The sequence below is a fragment of the Jatropha curcas genome, chromosome 5, assembly GCF_041381405.1.
Source record: "Jatropha curcas cultivar XTBG-Jc1 chromosome 5, XTBG_Jcur_1.0, whole genome shotgun sequence".
In the NCBI taxonomy this organism is placed as follows: domain Eukaryota; kingdom Viridiplantae; phylum Streptophyta; class Magnoliopsida; order Malpighiales; family Euphorbiaceae; genus Jatropha; species Jatropha curcas.
The window spans coordinates 25,347,288-25,364,489 of NC_143155.1; the positions used below are offsets into that span (position 1 = coordinate 25,347,288).

Sequence of the window (17,202 nt, forward strand, 5' to 3'; positions counted from 1 at the left end):
GTAGATGGCTGGTTTGTCATGCCAGTGTTCCGGGTTTCACAAAAATATAAATCTTTTATTTTGGACATTTGGTTTGGAATGACCTTTCTAATCTCAATAAAAGATTAAAATAAGAAGTTGGTGGCAGTAAGCTTCTTTAGGGTAATCCAATCCAATTCAAAGGATCGGTTGGTAGGTATAACAAGGATTTCAGATCAAACTAAGCGGGAGTTACAGCTCCATTCACAAGCATTGGTTATTAAATGTAAAAGATGAACTCTTTTTGCTGCTCTAGTTTCAGAGAGAGGATGGCAGATGCGTAGCTGATACTGGTGGTGTACTAAAAGTGCGACTGGTATTTGTGTTTTAATACATTGACAATTTGGTGATTTGAAAGAAAAAAGAGTTCCATTATTTAGTACATTTACGCATTTTTTTGCCATAAATGGATCTTATTCTTTAAAGCTGGTTTTGAAATGAGCTTGAAATTGATAATTTCTTCCCATATGTTAGCAACTTGTACAAAGTAAAAGATACAAATGAACAGCTTAAAGCACAACCATTAGCAAACCTATGCTTCAGCTCTTGTTCTAAATATTCAATTTTTGTATCTCTGAAGTCAAGTGATCTGGACCAAAATCTTGATAGATTTTACACACAACCCAGTTCTCCAGCTGAAAAACAGAGAAATGTACTGATCAGAGACACAAAGTGAAGAGAAATGTTTGAGGATTTGAAACAGGTATATTTATTTGCTAATTATTTCAACTAAGGGCTAAACATTTTCAATCGGTTTTTTTTTTTTTTTTTTTTTTTTTTTTTTTTTTTTTTTTTTTTTTTTTTTTTTTTTTCTTAATTCAAACTGCAGTTTAAACAGGAATACCAAAAACGTAATCTTGGTCATTAGAATCTTACCCTTCCGTTCTCATGGTCGCATGTGACTGAGCAACAATGCTCCTTCAAACTGTACTCGATCATATACCAATTTGTTTTTCGGCCATTGTTTATACCCCCTTCATAGAAATGAAACTTTTGCTTGACTCCTACTATTCCATTATTGCCATAGATTTCAAGATCTGTATATCCATCTTTCTTCCAGTATCCATTTCTTGCTCGGTGAACTGGGAACCATGGCAATACAAATACAAATCGTCTTGGTGGCGTCAAAATGTAGCATTCCTTATTCCCATTTGCATTTGTTGCCATATCAGCTACTGCACCGCCCACAGGCACATAAATATTCACTCTAAAACGTCAATTTGAATCTAATAATTTTGAGCAAGAAAGTTGAAAGACATAGAAGATCCGAAGACAAACATGAGAAGATATCTTGTGGGTTGTAATGTTGAATATCTGCTACAATTAATCCACGTATGAGAACAGGCTGACTTATAAATTTGTTGATTAGTTGATTTATGATATACTGGTCAGAATCCATATTAGCTTTATTAACCTGAAAAAACCAAAAAAAGAATTCACTGATAGACTAAACTGCAAGAGTTGTACAAGTTAATTGCAAGCGGAAACGAAAACTTCAAAAGATTAAGATCGTTAAACAAAAAATAATAGTAGATTTTTGATAATGGCAGCAAAGAGTTACCTGCAAGCTTCTTAAATGTTGACGGCATCAACTGCATATACCATCTGAAACACCTATAAAAGCCAAAAAAAAAAAAACTTACCTTGTGCGAATTTGATGGCTCATATTATGGAAAAACTTTATCAATAGGACTCTTGGATTCGAGACAGGAATAGGACTCTTAGATTCGAGAATCCTGCTATTTTACGCTTCATGTTTGGATGATCTTCTTATAGCGAGACTGAGTTGGATTGTTAACTTCCATGTATATATATATATAGGTCAAGGAAATATTTTCTAAAGGATTCTTTTTTTTTTTCCTTTTATTTTATGATTCATATTAAAATTAATTAAAAGTATTAAAATTTTGAACTTATAGAACTATAACATGTTTCCATTCAAAAAAAAAAAAAAAGTCTAAAATTATAAACAATATATTTAAATTTATAATGAAATCAGAGAATTATAACAATATATTAATTATAAGTTTCGATAATATTATATTTAAGAATCCAAATAGGTGGTGATTTGGTTGGTCTTCTCACTTATGCGAGGAGTGAGTGTTCTCGAGTTGGATCTCCTGACCACAGTTTTTGTCACCAGTTTGGTGAGGCAAGGTGATGAGTATCCCTGTTGTATAGCTCGTAATGTTATTTCAGCACGTAAAAGCCTCTGATGAATTAAAAAAATAAGTTGATTTAAGAAAATGTTGGATGTCGTTTAACGACAATGCATTTGTTAGGCTCACAATAAATAACGACCTTTCGTTTTCAATCAGTTAAATACTGCTCCAAAGTCCAAACTGTAAAACCCCCGAATTTTTTTTTCTTTTAACTTGCAATTTGCAACAGAGAGCAATGGGAACTCTATCTCTCTTGCTTCCGCTCTCCCTCTCTTTTCCATTGAGACCGAATCGCTCCTCTTCAAGAAGAAATGATTTACCAAAATCCCCTTCATGGCCCCGCATATCCTCCAACACTCTCGATTCTGCCAGGATACGAGGCAAAACTATAGTTTTTGGAGGTAATTCTTCATCAACTGACCCAAACGAGTCTCAATTCTTCGATGAAAATGGTGTAGTTGATGATATGGATGGCTATCTCAACTCTCTCTCTCTCGAATATGACTCTGTTTGGGACACCAAGCCGTCATGGTAAGCCTCGATACTCTCTTCGTGAATACATACAAATAACTTAATTTAGACATTTGCTTCTATATAGAACTGTGATATTTGAATTAGAATTTGCTTTTCTTCCTTTGATTTTATACAGCATAATATGTTTTCAGTTGAATTTCTTTAAGGATAGGTGAAATTTCTTGGTTGTTATAATTCGTAGAGCTATCTCTGGTTAGGGAAACTTACAGGCATGTTTGGAACTGGCACCAAAATTTGATTTCCATTAGGTTTTTCTCTTTTAAGTTGTTTCAAGTTCTTCAATTGGAAATTAGGAATGAGGCTACTTTTGAAGATGAAGTCATTGGATCACTTACTGGTAAACATTGTTCATGAGATCATAAAATTCCATAGCCTTAGGTATTGTTAAGGATCCCATTTTCCATAATTCTCACATTCAAGATGATGGATTCATACCTTTAGGTCTTTCGCGAATTCTTGATGGCTGAAAATGAACTGCTTCTCTAGAGGAATGTAATTCCTAGAGGAATCTGGTGGGAGTAGATGGAGTATGATTAAATGCAAGACATGCAAGACATTTTTAATCTTTTCCTGTACGAGGGATTTCCAGTTTGGATCAAACTGGCATGAAATAGTTGATGTGGAACATGCTTTTTAAAATCATACACCGAGTCAGTAGTTTTAAATGTTGATATTACCCTTAAACATTTTGATATATATATGTGTGTGTGTGTCTGTGTAAGAATTGCTTTAAATTATAATCTTTATGTTTTTATTTAAATTCGATTTGAGCATACTTGCATGCATTTGTGCTTGTTTTAGGGTGCTATTTGATTGATTTCATTTTTTTTGGCATTAGGTGTCAACCATGGACAATAACACTCACTGGAGTATTGGCAATTGCCTTTAGTTGGTTGATTTTGCACTCAGTTGTAGTTACTAGTATTGTGCTCTTCTTAACTTGTAGCTGGTGGTACATTTTTCTGTATTCTTATCCCAAGGTATCACATCACCTAACAATTAATATTTGCGTATTAGCTAACAATTAATATTTGCGTATTAGCTTCTCTTATTCTTTATTATGCTTATTGAAGTTGGGAGTTACAAATCATTTCCATTTTTTTAAATCCTTGTGTTACATAATTTTTATTGTTTGTATTCAACTTATGAAAGTTTGGATTTGGTTAAAGGCCACATATTGTTGCAAGTCAGAACAGTTGATTCAAGCAGTTAACTAGGAGTCTCTGTTGCTTACCCTCTTTCTGTTTTGGAATTTAAAATTGGAGTAATAAGGCGATGCTTGATGCAAATAGAATATATTTCTCAAACTAGAGCAATAACTATGTCTGTCCGCTAGTCAGTCCTAACTTATAAGGGCTAGACATCACCCTGATATCACAAAAAAAAAGGCTTTTTTACTTAATGTTTGATATTGGAAGAAACTGTCTGTGCTTAAAGGGCTTCAAAAATCAGATGACATTGTGGCGTTAAGGTGCAGAATAAACAATAATGACATTTGAATTTGCTGGGAATTTATGGAATGAGATGATTTGATGTTTAAATTATGATCTTTGAAGTTCAAAATTTGCTTGACAAATACGTGTGGAAGTTGTTTATAGCATTGGATACCAGTCCTTAAATGGTTGTTCCACATCTCTAGGATGCCCATGACTATGTACTGAGGCATCCTAGAAAGGTTGTCATGCATTGTTGCATCTTAGACTCGCTTAAAAAGAGAAGATTCACCACTATCAAGTTATTTTATTTTAAAGTCCATCATGCACCTCTTAGTTTTGTATATATGCTTGTTTTATTAAAATTTGACACCACTTGCAAAAAAATAAAGCTCACCTTTTTTGAATTTTTTGAAAGTAGTATAATATTTTCTGTTTAAAGCAAAAGGAAAGTAGTATAATATTCTGTTTGCTTTCTCACAAGGAATTTCTATCTGAAAAGGAGCAATGTTCATTTTTGCATGTTTAGTAATTGTATTTGTTGTGATATTCTATTTAGAATACAAAATCAGCAGAAAAAGACGCAAGGCATTGCAAATTTTTCTTTTTTTCTTTTTTGACAGGCATATGCAGAAATGATTGCTGAACGAAGAAAAAAAGTGATAAATGGTGTTGAAGATACATATGGTTTGAGGAAGATCTAATGATTTAGAGTAAAAATGGATTTGTCAATTCTCTCCGTCTTGATATGCATAAATATTTGTAATTTTAACTTGTAGAGAAAATGTAAGTAGAAAATGTTACAAGCTCTATTTGGCTAGTTCGATAGGATCCTTTTCGGAAATGTGCAGATCTGTAACTGTTTAACTCTATGATATCAAGTCACATGTTTTTAAGCATGTTTAATATCTGTAATTGTTTATAGGGTAAATTTATATAGCGTAAGCTAAATTAAGAAGAAAATGATTCACCACTTGATAGAATATGCTGGAAGCTTGTTTATTTAGTTTCCTCACGTAGTCAGCTCCCATACATGTCGCCTCATATATGGATCTGTTCAACACTAAATAAATTTTCTTTGGTTTTCTCTTATTTTCTGAGCAAGCAAGCAAAACTTGGCTTGATGAACAGAAGAGTGGGCTTGCTGTGTTGTAATTTTGCTGGAAAGGTTCCGCATATGCTGTCTTTAAATCTGCTTTCAAATTTAGGAGGATGGAGCAATGTTTTTCTTAAATGTACAATTTTATGAAAGCCCTTTTGTTGTCGTTCGTCTTATCCGTCAATAAACTTTAGTTTGCTCTTCTATTCTACCGGTGGACGATTTTCGGTTTGTAAAAATTCAGTCAGATTCAGGTTCGATTTAGCTTTAAATCGGCCCGGTATGGCGGCATCGCCTAGCTCTGGCTGCGTGGCTCATGAATTGATTCAAACGACATGTCGTTGAATTGGTTTGCCCCTTAATTTAATTTATTTTTTATTCTTATAGAGAGAGGGATAATACCCAAACCCGAATTATTAGTCTCACACGCTCCGATTCGTTGATTGCCATCAACAAAATCGACTTCACCGTCGGAAATCAGGATCAAACGTCCCAGACGAAACCCTAGATGGATCTCCTCAAACAAGAACTCCTCAAGAAACGCCAATCCCTGGCTCAAGACACCGGCGGGAAACGAGTGTTCAAGCGATCTGAAATCCAACAGAAGGAAATTCAAAAGCTCCGCGAACAAGAAAAACGCGAACTCGAAGCCAAAGCCCAACGCCAAACAGCAGCCGCTGCCACAAACACAACATCCACTACATCCAACTCCGCTTCATCCACCGCGACAACAACAGCCACCACTTCCACATCCACCGCCACCACATCCAAATCCCTAACCGACGAGCAAAATATCGATAACCTTGTCCTCCCTAAACAAGAGGTCATCCGCCGCCTTCGATTCCTAAAACAGCCCATCACTCTTTTCGGAGAAGATGATGCTGCTCGTCTCGACAGGTTGAAGTACGTTTTGAAGGCTGGAATCTTTGAGGTCGATAGCGACATGACTGAAGGGCAAACCAATGACTTTTTGCGTGATATTGCGGAGCTGAGGAAGAGGCAGAAGACTGGAATTCCGAGCGAGAGGAAGAGAAAGGATAGGGAGGAAGGAGGGGGAGAAGATGGAGAGGTAGGGGAAGGAGAAGGAGAGCTGAGTGCCGATGGTGGGTCCAGTGGGGTCGATGCTGATAAGGATTTGAAGCGAATGAAGGCCAATTTTGAAGAGTTGTGTGATGAGGATAAAATTTTGGTGTTCTTCAAAAGGTTGTTGAATGAATGGAAACAGGAATTGGATGAGATGTCTGAAGCAGAGAAGCGTACGGCTAAAGGGAAGTCAATGGTTGCTACGTTTAAGCAGTGCGCAAGGTATTTGACTCCGTTGTTCAAGTTTTGCAGGAAGAAGGTGAGCCTTTTTGCTTTTGATTATTGACTGCTTTGATTTCAATACTGTTACTATATCAATCCCATAACCGTTTGTCATTTAAATGCTGATATATTGCTTCTGAGTATATAATTGGTTAAAGTCGAATCTATGTTGTAGAGCAGTGAAAATTAGTACAACCTGCAAACTAATAATAGCAATTTCACTCAGAAACTTGAACTGGGAAGGGGCAAGGCAATTAACATTGAGTTTCTAACTAATCATTGTGTTATAACTTATAAGTAGTTGATTGGGGAATCATACAAGAAGCAGTTGGTTACATTTTACTGGGAATAGGACCGTAAAGCACCTTAAAATTATTGGATTTTAGAGGGTTTTTTTTCGCTGTTCCTACAGCATTAAGCTGCTAATTCTTCTATTCTAACATTGCCTCAGTCTATCTTTTTTTTTTTTTTGTTTCAAATTAGTAAGCTACACCTGCACTTCTGTTTATTAATCCCTTATTAATTTCCCCTGGACCTTATGCACTAAAAACGATACTTGTTGTGGGTAAGATAATTAACTTTTGATGCTTAAATTAATAGTCTTTATATTAATTACTTTAGAAGAATATTAGACATTTATTGTTTTGTGAATTATACAGAAATTGCTGTTGGGATTATAGTTTCTCTTTGATAAACAGTATGTTGTAGAAAGTAGAGATAAATACCATTGCCTTGGTCAATTTGAGAAGATTTCCAAGTCCGTTAATGTGGAGTTTGTTAGCATAAACTTGAGAATAGCTCACAACAGAAATAAGACTGTCTGGACCAGTAGTCCTGCAAACCTTGGAAGAAGAAATTGTACCCCTGAAACAGTGGAAGAAATGCCTTATTTTTTGCTTTCTTGATAAAAAATTATTAATTGGGATCAAATCCAACTACCTAAGGGTACCAAGTGCCAGTTTACACACAAGAGTAGGATCATATACAGGACATGGAATCTTCAAAATTGAAAATGTTCTTTTTATTTGTAAACTGCTGTTGGAATAAATATCTAAAGTCCTTGATGTATGGATGACCTGGATGTATTATTTTCAATTTTATTTTAATCTATATTGCAGCTACTCATCTGTCATCATGGTTTTTGCATATTTGGGTGAAAGGCGTATAGTTTTGCATTTGTAACTCTTGGCATCCAAATGTAGTTAGAGATGACTTTGGCTTATCCTTTTTTCCGGTATCAGTATTTGTTCTGCATAGATTTGTATGAATGTCATACATGCAACTCATTATAGCTTCTTGCAATAGGTGCTTCCTGATGATATTCGCCAAGCCCTGCTAGTGGTGGTTGAGTGCTGCATGAAGAGAGACTACCTAGCTGCCATGGATCATTATATTAAGCTTGCAATTGGTAATGCACCGTGGCCAATTGGTGTCACTATGGTTGGTATTCATGAACGCTCAGCCCGTGAGAAGATTTACACCAACAGCGTTGCCCACATTATGAATGATGAGACCACCCGCAAATACTTACAGTCTGTTAAGAGACTGATGACTTTTTGCCAACGGCGCTATCCAACTGTTCCGTCTAAAGCAGTAGAATTCAACAGCTTGGCAAATGGCAGTGATTTACATTCTTTACTGGCAGAAGAGAGGTCTTCTGGCGGTAATCAGGCTTCAGATGGAAGGCTTAGATTAATGCCTGCTCCAGAAGAGAATTAGGTATTAATTGTATAATAATTTTCCTGTACAATATTATAATGCCACCAGTTGTTTAATGCTTTGGAATGCATTGAGGTTACACACATCTGAAACCTTGTCTCAGTTGTTATTTAAGTTTAGCAAGGCTAAAGCATTTGCTTGAAGTGAATATCAAGAAGTAGAGAAAAACACAGAAAGCAGCATGATGGGCAATTTCTACATTTTAGCTGGAACCATTTATGGAATTTGATGCTGGGTTTTCAGGGCATTTTCTGTATCCCCTGATATAATTGGAAATTCTGGGATTGGCTCATTTGATGCCCTCCTTTCATAAAAATATGTTATATGTATATTTTTATGTGTCGTGAATGCTCGCGCTCAATGATTGATGATGGGGATACGCTGGAATGATTTTCATGAAGCATTCTTACTTTGGAGCATGACTAGATTATATATTATGTTTACTGGTTAGAATTATGATTTCTTGTTTAATGGTTTTCAAGCCTTCTCCCCATTGTAACCTCAAAATTCTGTGTTGCTTAGCTTTTCTTCGTCATGCAGCAGTTTATTTACCAACCAAAAACGGTATAGTCCGTACCGGGATTTTAATTGTTTATCTATGTTGCGGTGTCGGGGGATAAAAGTAGGACTGTCTTTCTGTTTCTTTTCTTGAAATTAAATGGGGTATGACAAAAAAAAAAGACTAAGCCATGGTGGGACCAAAGTTATCGAAATAGCAAATCCTATTGGTTCAAACAATATCAACTTATCTGGAAATCGAAATCCAAATGACAACCACTTATCCAAAAACCTTCTCCTCCTTTCAGCCAAACTGATAAAACAGAAATACCCATAATTTTCCCTCTCCAAACAATTTGCATAGCCATGGCAACCCAAGCAGGTCTCTTCACCTCTACCATCACCGCCCCAAAATCCAACAAGCTTCCATGGAAGCCCACCTCTTCCTTCTCCACTCCAAAGCTTGTGGCTCTGTCCAAAAGATCTCTCAAAATTGCAGCAGCAGCTGAAGAGAAAACTGAAGCAGCTCCAACGAAAGAGGCTGCTCCAGTTGGCTTCACTCCACCTGAACTAGACCCAAACACACCCTCTCCAATCTTCAGCGGCAGCACTGGAGGCTTACTGCGGAAGGCACAGGTCGAAGAGTTCTATGTCATTACATGGGATTCACCAAAAGAGCAGATCTTTGAGATGCCAACTGGAGGAGCAGCTATCATGAGGCAAGGACCTAATCTGCTGAAATTGGCCAGAAAGGAACAGTGTTTGGCTCTTGGTACTAGATTGAGATCTAAGTACAAGATCAAATACCAGTTTTATAGGGTTTTTCCTAATGGAGAGGTCCAATATCTTCACCCAAAGGATGGTGTTTATCCTGAGAAAGTGAATCCTGGCAGGCAAGGAGTAGGCCTGAACTTTAGATCAATTGGGAAGAATGTTAGTCCCATTGAGGTTAAATTTACTGGCAAGCAAGTTTATGATATATGAAAAATGTTGAGAGATAAAGTTATGTTGGATTTGTAATCTCTTTGATGTGTTCATAGAAATGCTTGAAATCCGAAATTTTCATATGATGGACATTTATTCCTTTTATCTAACAGGGGAATCTGAGATTTTATTTATATTATGTGTTCACGGAGATTTGCTTTTTTTTTTTTTTTTTTTTTTTTTTTTTTTTTTTTTGTTTTAAAGATCATTCAATTCAATTAAAAAGGCCTTTAAACAGGCAACCATAACAGGGAACCAGAGAAGCAAAAGCCTTAGATCTGCTTTGAAGATAGTAAATAATTGGAGATAAATGTGTTGTAATTAATATAATCTAATCAATTGACTGTTAAATTTACAATGAGAACTCCAGTTACTTTAATAAGTTCAATTTCTTTGATCAGATAAATAATATAATAAAAATAGACAATTTAATTTTGTTTGAATTTTGATCAAATCATCAAAGCAAAGAAGAAATTATATATATCATTGCTATATATAAAATTAATTTTAAGAGATTTTCCAAAAGTAATGTGGATACTTGCTGTGAGCAGGAGGAAGTATTTTAGAACTAATGAGTATAAATATAAATATAAATTTTCCTTTTCTCTTCAGAATGAAATCTTAAACAAAATTAAAAGCGTGCTTTCAGGTAATGTTAGAATCACCCACAAAGGGACACAAGGAGGCCAGCCACCCATCTCCAAGAACCATATGAGCGCCATGTGTACATATACGTGTCAGCAATTCCTTCGTCCGTACGCCATCTCTCTCAAACTTCCATGTCTCCTCTTGCCTTCTGTCTCTCGTATCCACCCACTATGGATACCCTCCTCCATACCCCAACCTCCATGGCCAAGCGTCCCTGTCCATTCTCCTCCTCCTCCTCCTCCACGACCGCCGCCTCCACCGTCACTGCCACCACCAACTCCCCAAGCTCTAGCCGGCTCCCGAACATGAACCACCAAGTGGACAATCTCCTCCAAACATTTCTAGACCTCGCGGACTCGCCTTCTCTCTCTGTCGACCTCTCGTTGGACCGAATCCTTGACTCCACCCCTTGCGACGCCGATCAGTCACTCCTCATCGATCGCGCCCTTAAGTTGGGATCTCTACTCCTCGAAGCCGGTAAACGCTCCGCTAGAAAACGCTCTTCTAAGCACAATTCGGTTACCTGGGCTCTACCTCCTGATCTCACTATCAAGGTTCGTTTTATTTCTTTCCTTGGATCATTACTTGATTGATTGTGTAAATTTTTTAAATTAGTTGATTAAAAACGGCTTTATTGCAATTTGCGATTATGAAGAAACGCGTGTTGCCTTTGATTCTAGTTTATGGCACCAGTTTGAAGCTTAATTACAATGCAAAAATTCAAGGTTCCAATGGCGGTTATCTTACGAGTTAAATTGGATTCCATCAGATAATGCTTTTTTTTTTTTTGTTATTATTTTTATTTTGAGGGAAACCATAATATGCTTAAATCAGCGAGGAATGTGAATTTTTTTGGAGGATTAAGAGAGAATATGGTGATTGGGGATTATAATTGTGCATCTGCTAGTAACTTATTCCTGGTATATGGTTTCAAATGGGGGTTTCTGGATAACGATATTGAATGTAAAGAATATGGTAATTTAATTACAATTGGACGGCTAATTACAAGGAGCATTTCTGATTCCGCCTTTCTCAGTGGACTATCATACTGGTGTTGGTGTGATGTAGGTGTGAATAGGAATACTGGCTAATAGCAAGTATGATTCCCAACTCTGGAAAGCTTCTTTATTGTTATGTTGATATTGTAAATGTTTCTGTCAGTTTGAGCATTGTGTTCTGATGATGCTGCCATGTTTTAGTACCATGTCACTTACTGACTATAAACCATGGAGTATCAGTTGGAAAAAGTGTGCCTGTTATTTTTCAGTCCTCTACTGGGATGGAGGAACCAGGGTGCATCTTTTTTTTCCAGCCTAAGTATTCAATTGTTAACTTATTACTATTGCCATTTATCTAGTGTATCTTTTGCATTAAGCTTTTGTTTTATATTGCAAGCACATGAAACATCATCCTTCTCGCTCCCCTGGTACAAGTGTCTGATTCATTTGGGTTTTTACAGGTATTTTCTATGCTGGATACACAAAGCTTATGCTATGCTGCAGCAACATGTTCAATGTTCCACAAATGTGCCATGGATCCCCTCTGCTATGCTAATATTGACTTGACAACAGTTGTCCCTAAAGTAAATAATGCAGTTGTGTCCACAATGATCCAACGTGCTGGAAAAGCTCTTCAGTAAGAAATTCCTGTCTATTGAATCCTTTTTTTTTTTTTTGTGTAGCTCTCCGGGTGTCGGCAAAGTATATGCTTGGAATTTCTATCTTTGAAAAATTTACTTGAGTACAATTTCTGAAACATCAATAATGAACTAGTGCCTGAAATGGTTCAACTATCAGGAAAATCAATTAAGTAAGAAATTCCCATCTAATGGATCAAATTTTCGTGTGTTTACAGCAAGTGTTGGGACATTATGTGTGCTTTGGTTTTCTATTTTTGGAATCCTCCGAATTTCAGATCTTAAAGGTTTTGTTGTTTGTTTTTTAGTTTTTCTGGGTTCACTTTATTCTTTTTAGTGAGGCAGAGGGCGCAAATCAATCCTTGCTAAAGCAGATTTTTAGTGTTGTTTTTTGAACAGATTTATTCCATAATAAAGTTGTATGTCGAGAATCCTTTAATCTAAAACCTGCTTACCACCTAATTTGGAGTATGCACTATCCATTCTGGGACAGCAATTGAAAATTTTTTCTTCTTCACTTAATTCTCTGATTATCCGGTGTTCAGGAATGAGAAAGATTATAATAAGACCATTCTGTATGAAGGACTTGAGGAAAACTCTGCTGGTTAAGATGATGTTTTCCGATTTTTTTAAATTTTATAAAATAGCGATGTGTTTTGTTTATGAATAATGCATCATAAATAATTAGCCCGTCTTCATCATTGTTCTTATGATTTTGTGCGCGGAAACTGCCATTGCCTTTCTAATTTTTTTTTTTTTTTTGGTTTCTCCTTCTCTCTTTCTCTCTCAATTCTCAAATGATTAGGTCTCTGAAGCTTGGTATAGTTCCAGGCCCAACTGTGTCTCCTGGATCTTGTCAGCCATTAGTTTATAGCATAAGGAATTCTATAGATGTATCTAACTTTTCATGGAATGACAAAAAGACCAGACAAGGGAAGGAATCATCCATTCTTACTAGATCCTGCCTAAACCCCTTGAGTGGGGAGAGCTGTGCTACAGGGTAATTATAAACTTTGATTCTAAGAATTCTGGTATTTTATTGTGCCTCATTTCTTTTAAACTTTTGATTATTTAATGATGTAAAGGTCTCTTTTGAGAAGATTGCATCTTTACAATATCGAAAGAATGGATAACACTTCACTTTGCATGGCACTGAAAGCTTGCGCATCTCTCCTTGATCTGGAAATTGTTGGCCTGTAAGTTTCTCCTATTTGGATATTTCTACATTATTATAGGTTCGAGGACACTTATAAGTTGGTAATGCCAGGTATAGGAATTGTTTGTCTCTAAATTTTTTGGATGCATAATAATATCTGCAGCCTATCCCCTGATTTAATGTTTTCCGATTTATGCCACACCTCAACTAGATCTGATAGCATACAATATACACCTTAACAGCATATAGGAGTTCACACATGCAAATCTTGACTTAGACATCAGTAAATTTGAATTATTGCTGTTATGTTGACAATTTCAGTTTCAGTTATTTGTTCCTACTTTTCTGTTACTGTTAGAATTTCAATTCCCATAGTTGTAGGAGGTTATGCCTATGTTTTCCCATTTTTCCATGTTTGGTGGGTGGTTAAGCCAACTGAGTTGTATTTATGCGCAACTAAGGAGATAAAGAACATGATTCAGAAAACCAAGTCTTGAGTGCTTTAAAATCAGAGATTACAGGTTCTCCCTTAACCAATCTATCCTTGTAACCATAGTTCAAAGAAAGAAATTCGGCACTACCTACATCTAGCCTAACCAGCCTACCGAACCTTCACTTACACGGACCCATTACTCAATCCATGTCTAGGGACTCTAACAAGGTCTTATTTTTGTGGCTTCTAAAACTGAACTTTTTGTACATACTAGATATACATGAGACTTGGATGTAATAGGTATGGACGTCCAGTTACATGACATTCACGATGCATGGTATTCATAAGGAAATTAATTTATGGATGTCCTTTTATGTGTATGCATGATGTGTTTATAACATTCCTATACTTGATCTAAACTTTCTAACCTCATCACAAAATGTCCTATGATATCTTTTGAATCGGCCACTGTGGTTACTTTTGCAATTTTAGTTTTATAGTCTGTGACAACCAGATGTAAGCAGCTTGTGCTGTGTCTTATCCATTGCCCATTGAGCCTTTTCCTCTTGAATAATATCTATTTATTCTTTCCACTGGTAGCTGAATTTATTTGTTCTTTTGGGGGATGGGGAGCAGACACGTTGAGTTGAGGCAAACATTGGTGTCAGTGAGCATGAATTGTCCATTGATAGAGCGCTTGTTTTTTGAGTCTTCAAAAACAGGTGCAGTGTGTTCTTCATGAAGATTTTGTTTTTCTGTTTTCTTAAATTTTTTGCTCACTATTTATTTAATTAATATCAGGAAGAGATGAGAGTTTGAAATCACCAACGTGTGTGGATCTAGTAAATAGATGTCCAAACTTATCTTCATTGGCTCTCAGAGGCTTTAAGCTGCATGATTGTAAAGTTCACAAACTTGTTAAGGTATGTTAAGGATTTATTTGACTATAATTATAATTTTTTAATTTCAAGTTTTTAAATATTCTTGTTTTGAGAAAATATATTGCTTGTAAATATAAACAGTACTCTCCTCTCTATAGCAGGACTTAATTTTTACTTCAATTTATTGTTTTCAATGTTTGACTGGTGCTTCACAGTGGTCAAATGTGGCAAAGCAAGTAAATAAAGCCACAAAGGATGTATGTGCTCACTAGCTGTAAGAGGGCTTGTGAAACTTTAAATTGTCTTTCTTCAAGTTCAAGCATAAGGCTTTGTTTTTCCATCTCTCCTTTATTTATTTACTAAGACAATATTGGCATTTGTATATGGGCAAAAATGTTGAACATGAGTAAATAGTATACCAGTGATCAGTTAAAAGTTCTTTATGTGAATTTATCTAATATCAATACTAATATGGTTAGGTCTCTGTCTATCTTATTATATGTGATTCGAAATCTGTATCTCCATTTCAGAAATACATTAAATCCAGCTATGAGTGAAGTGAGCTTGGTGACTGAATTTGCACACTTTAATCTTTGTTACTACTTTTGCAGGGATTTCGCAAATTAAAATATGTTGATTTTTCAACGTCATATTCAATCACTGGAAATTTTTTGAGGTTTGTGCATCTTGTTTGGCTAATAGCTTCTGTCAGTCATTTAGTTTTCAATATTATAATCATTATTTTAAAAAAAAAAAAATTTTAATTGATAGGAACCTTGGAGGTAGCACAGGTGGGAATCTTCTGGAGGTTTTGATTTTACGAGACTGTATGCATCTCAAAGAGGTGGATTAAATTTAACTTTCTTCTTTCTCTTTTCCCTTTCTTCTTTTGAACCTAATAACTCGAAATTGCCTTACTGTCTGGTGCAGGTGGAAGTTGCTCAGTTATTGACAGCAGTTCTTGAAGGAGACTTTAAGTCTCTTCGTCATCTTGTGGGTATATCAATGTTGTTGATATTCTGCTTGATTCTAAACCTTCAGGTTGATACTTGATTTTCCACTAATCCTGGTTGGCTCCTTTTATTAGGACATATCGAACAGGGAAGGTCTAGCTTCTGAAGGTGACTGGTATCGTAGATCTTACAGTTCGAGGTAATAGTTATTCCTTCTGGGTTAATCATGCTTACAGTAACTTTCTCTGCACAGATATTTAAGTCAAATTTTGTTGCATATTGCAGCATCATACCTATAAAACAGGTATTAGAGGCAAGGCCTGATATGTGTTTGCTAGCTGAGTTTCCACCAGAGGGAAGGTTAGTCGATAGTTGATAGGAGAACTGAAAACTCCCTTTCATTATTCTTGTAAAAAAATGTTAAAGAAAAATTGACAGGCTTTGGAATTAAACTTGCCACGGTTGGTTGCGATTCTGGGTGTTGCAGTTTTATTGATGTTGAACAAATGATTGATAGTGAGCTAAATAGTGAAGTCAGCTTGCCATCTCAACTGAGCTCAGATGCATCATTGTTCATGAGTACATCGGAAAGCAGCTATAACAGCGATCAGAGTAGCGGCAATGAAGAAAGTAGAGATTCTGGTTATGTTGTTTATGAAGAAAGTTCAGATGAAGTTGATTTTCTGGTTGTCTAGGTGAACTTCGAAGTCCAGCAAGTTCTGGAATCAATTTCCAGCAATGAATTTGGTACCTTCCTCACTTTTCCCACCAGTGTTTCTCCAATTTCTCTCTCTATTTTTTTGCTATTGATTTTAACTTACGAGTTTTGAGTTCTATCCAGTAAGCATGGCCTTTACTTGTCAAAGAATTTTTTTTTTTTATGTTCCCATCCTCTTTTATTGCATTAATGGGGGGAAAAAAAAGGAAGGCATGCATAAAACCACACTAATCTTAGCTCTTCTGAGCAGTGCAATATGTTCTGGCAATACACCGTGGCTGGATAAGTTTATTAAAAGTTGTCAGAAACCTTTTTTGTGGTAGATTTTTGCGGATTATGATAGTAAGATTTGTGTGATTGCGCTGGAAAATGGCTGCCTTTATCACTTCTTGCTTGTTAGTTTCTTATCCCCTGTTTGCTGAACTCTGCTAAATGCTTTATTTGCAAATTGTGCTAACTGTATTTTCCAACACCATACTTATGCTGCCTTAATGTTTATGGAGGAGACATTTGTTGAGAGCAAGCTGAAATTGAGGCACGGTGGATAAGTTGATTTGTGAACATGTTCTCATGCATGCCATCTCATCTCTCTATTGGCTATATATATGATGCCCATGGACACTCTTGAAGCTGCAGATATCTCAAGGTTTGCTGATTGAGGTTGATGTCTTCACCTTATTTGCTAGATGACCGGAAAAAAAAAGCCTCTCGGGATTTTTTGGCCCCTTCCGCTAAATTCTCTTGCATTTGATTTCCATATATTCATATCATCTGTAGGGTGATTGAGGGTGCTTGTAGCTGCGTCGGGTGTAATTTGTGCCCAAGAAATTGGGTGGCTTCCCATCTGTTAAACGTCCATCCCAATTTGGGCTTACATATGGATAAAATTGATCAATAAATATAATATTGGCATCTGTGGCGGCTCATATTAAAAAGCTTTTGCCGTAAATTTAGGGTGTGTGTACGCTCGCTCCTTCAAATCGATTCATGTTGAATAGATTGAACAGAACAAAACCTGTGGTGGT

The 17,202-nt window shown here is 36.2% G+C and overlaps 5 protein-coding genes across 10 annotated transcripts; 4 read left to right on the forward strand and 1 right to left on the reverse strand.

Moving 5' to 3' along the window:
- Positions 1 to 303: 303 nt before the first annotated feature.
- LOC110011091 (NAC transcription factor 29) lies at positions 304 to 1,784 on the reverse strand. The gene is made up of 4 exons (XM_020685659.3): positions 1,580 to 1,784; positions 1,297 to 1,432; positions 895 to 1,193; positions 304 to 653 (listed from the first exon to the last, which is right to left on the reverse strand). Exons 2-4 carry the CDS (start codon positions 1,415 to 1,417, stop codon positions 570 to 572), a joined length of 504 nt encoding a protein of 167 aa, XP_020541318.1. The 5' UTR covers positions 1,418 to 1,432; positions 1,580 to 1,784; the 3' UTR covers positions 304 to 569.
- A 569-nt stretch (positions 1,785 to 2,353) lies between these two features.
- LOC105649982 (spindle pole body-associated protein) lies at positions 2,354 to 5,055 on the forward strand. The gene is made up of 3 exons (XM_012236834.4): positions 2,354 to 2,711; positions 3,553 to 3,694; positions 4,771 to 5,055. Exons 1-3 carry the CDS (start codon positions 2,416 to 2,418, stop codon positions 4,849 to 4,851), a joined length of 519 nt encoding a protein of 172 aa, XP_012092224.1. The 5' UTR covers positions 2,354 to 2,415; the 3' UTR covers positions 4,852 to 5,055.
- Positions 5,056 to 5,483: 428 nt separating this feature from the next.
- Positions 5,484 to 8,670, forward strand: LOC105649984 (splicing factor Prp18 family protein). Its single transcript, XM_012236835.4, has 2 exons — positions 5,484 to 6,588; positions 7,857 to 8,670. Exons 1-2 carry the CDS (start codon positions 5,755 to 5,757, stop codon positions 8,268 to 8,270), a joined length of 1,248 nt encoding a protein of 415 aa, XP_012092225.1. The 5' UTR covers positions 5,484 to 5,754; the 3' UTR covers positions 8,271 to 8,670.
- Positions 8,671 to 9,042: 372 nt separating this feature from the next.
- PSAD-1 (photosystem I subunit D-1) lies at positions 9,043 to 9,886 on the forward strand. Its single transcript, XM_012236836.4, has one exon. It carries the CDS (start codon positions 9,135 to 9,137, stop codon positions 9,750 to 9,752), a length of 618 nt encoding a protein of 205 aa, XP_012092226.1. The 5' UTR covers positions 9,043 to 9,134; the 3' UTR covers positions 9,753 to 9,886.
- Positions 9,887 to 10,477: 591 nt separating this feature from the next.
- LOC105649986 (F-box protein At4g02733) lies at positions 10,478 to 17,091 on the forward strand. Of its 6 annotated transcripts, none has more exons than XR_016320897.1 (13): positions 10,488 to 10,954; positions 11,860 to 12,035; positions 12,842 to 13,036; positions 13,122 to 13,232; positions 14,262 to 14,347; positions 14,427 to 14,548; positions 15,118 to 15,182; positions 15,278 to 15,350; positions 15,437 to 15,499; positions 15,594 to 15,658; positions 15,745 to 15,819; positions 15,947 to 16,206; positions 16,684 to 17,091. XR_016320897.1 is itself a non-coding variant. In XM_089721484.1 (12 exons), exons 1-12 carry the CDS (start codon positions 10,532 to 10,534, stop codon positions 15,908 to 15,910), a joined length of 1,467 nt encoding a protein of 488 aa, XP_089577610.1. In that variant the 5' UTR covers positions 10,484 to 10,531; the 3' UTR covers positions 15,911 to 16,122. The 6 variants fall into 6 exon arrangements, 2 of the variants coding, with proteins under 2 accessions (XP_089577610.1, XP_089577609.1); XR_016320896.1 differs by having other exon boundaries at positions 10,489 to 10,954; positions 16,681 to 17,091; XR_016320899.1 differs by lacking the exon at positions 16,684 to 17,091 and having other exon boundaries at positions 10,478 to 10,954; positions 15,437 to 15,503; positions 15,898 to 15,985.
- The last annotated feature ends 111 nt before the right edge of the window (positions 17,092 to 17,202 follow it).

Excerpts from the sequence above, each read along its gene's own strand:
- LOC105649986 (XM_089721483.1), top strand. The coding sequence starts at position 10,532 with ATGTCTCCTCTTGCCTTCTGTCTCTCGTATCCACCCACTATGGATACC. Across the intron at positions 15,500-15,593 it reads TTAAGTCTCTTCGTCATCTT|GACATATCGAACAGGGAAGG; the intron begins GTGGGTATATCA and ends TCCTTTTATTAG. Across the intron at positions 15,820-15,946 it reads GAGTTTCCACCAGAGGGAAG|TTTTATTGATGTTGAACAAA; the intron begins GTTAGTCGATAG and ends TGGGTGTTGCAG.
- LOC110011091 (XM_020685659.3), bottom strand. The coding sequence starts at position 1,417 with ATGGATTCTGACCAGTATATCATAAATCAACTAATCAACAAATTTATA. Across the intron at positions 1,194-1,296 it reads CCCACAAGATATCTTCTCAT|TAGCTGATATGGCAACAAAT; the intron begins GTTTGTCTTCGG and ends TGGGCGGTGCAG. Across the intron at positions 654-894 it reads GCGACCATGAGAACGGAAGG|CTGGAGAACTGGGTTGTGTG; the intron begins GTAAGATTCTAA and ends TCTGTTTTTCAG.
- LOC105649984 (XM_012236835.4), top strand. The coding sequence starts at position 5,755 with ATGGATCTCCTCAAACAAGAACTCCTCAAGAAACGCCAATCCCTGGCT. Across the intron at positions 6,589-7,856 it reads TCAAGTTTTGCAGGAAGAAG|GTGCTTCCTGATGATATTCG; the intron begins GTGAGCCTTTTT and ends TTCTTGCAATAG.
- PSAD-1 (XM_012236836.4), top strand. The coding sequence starts at position 9,135 with ATGGCAACCCAAGCAGGTCTCTTCACCTCTACCATCACCGCCCCAAAA.
- LOC105649982 (XM_012236834.4), top strand. The coding sequence starts at position 2,416 with ATGGGAACTCTATCTCTCTTGCTTCCGCTCTCCCTCTCTTTTCCATTG. Across the intron at positions 2,712-3,552 it reads TGGGACACCAAGCCGTCATG|GTGTCAACCATGGACAATAA; the intron begins GTAAGCCTCGAT and ends TTTTGGCATTAG. Across the intron at positions 3,695-4,770 it reads TTCTGTATTCTTATCCCAAG|GCATATGCAGAAATGATTGC; the intron begins GTATCACATCAC and ends CTTTTTTGACAG.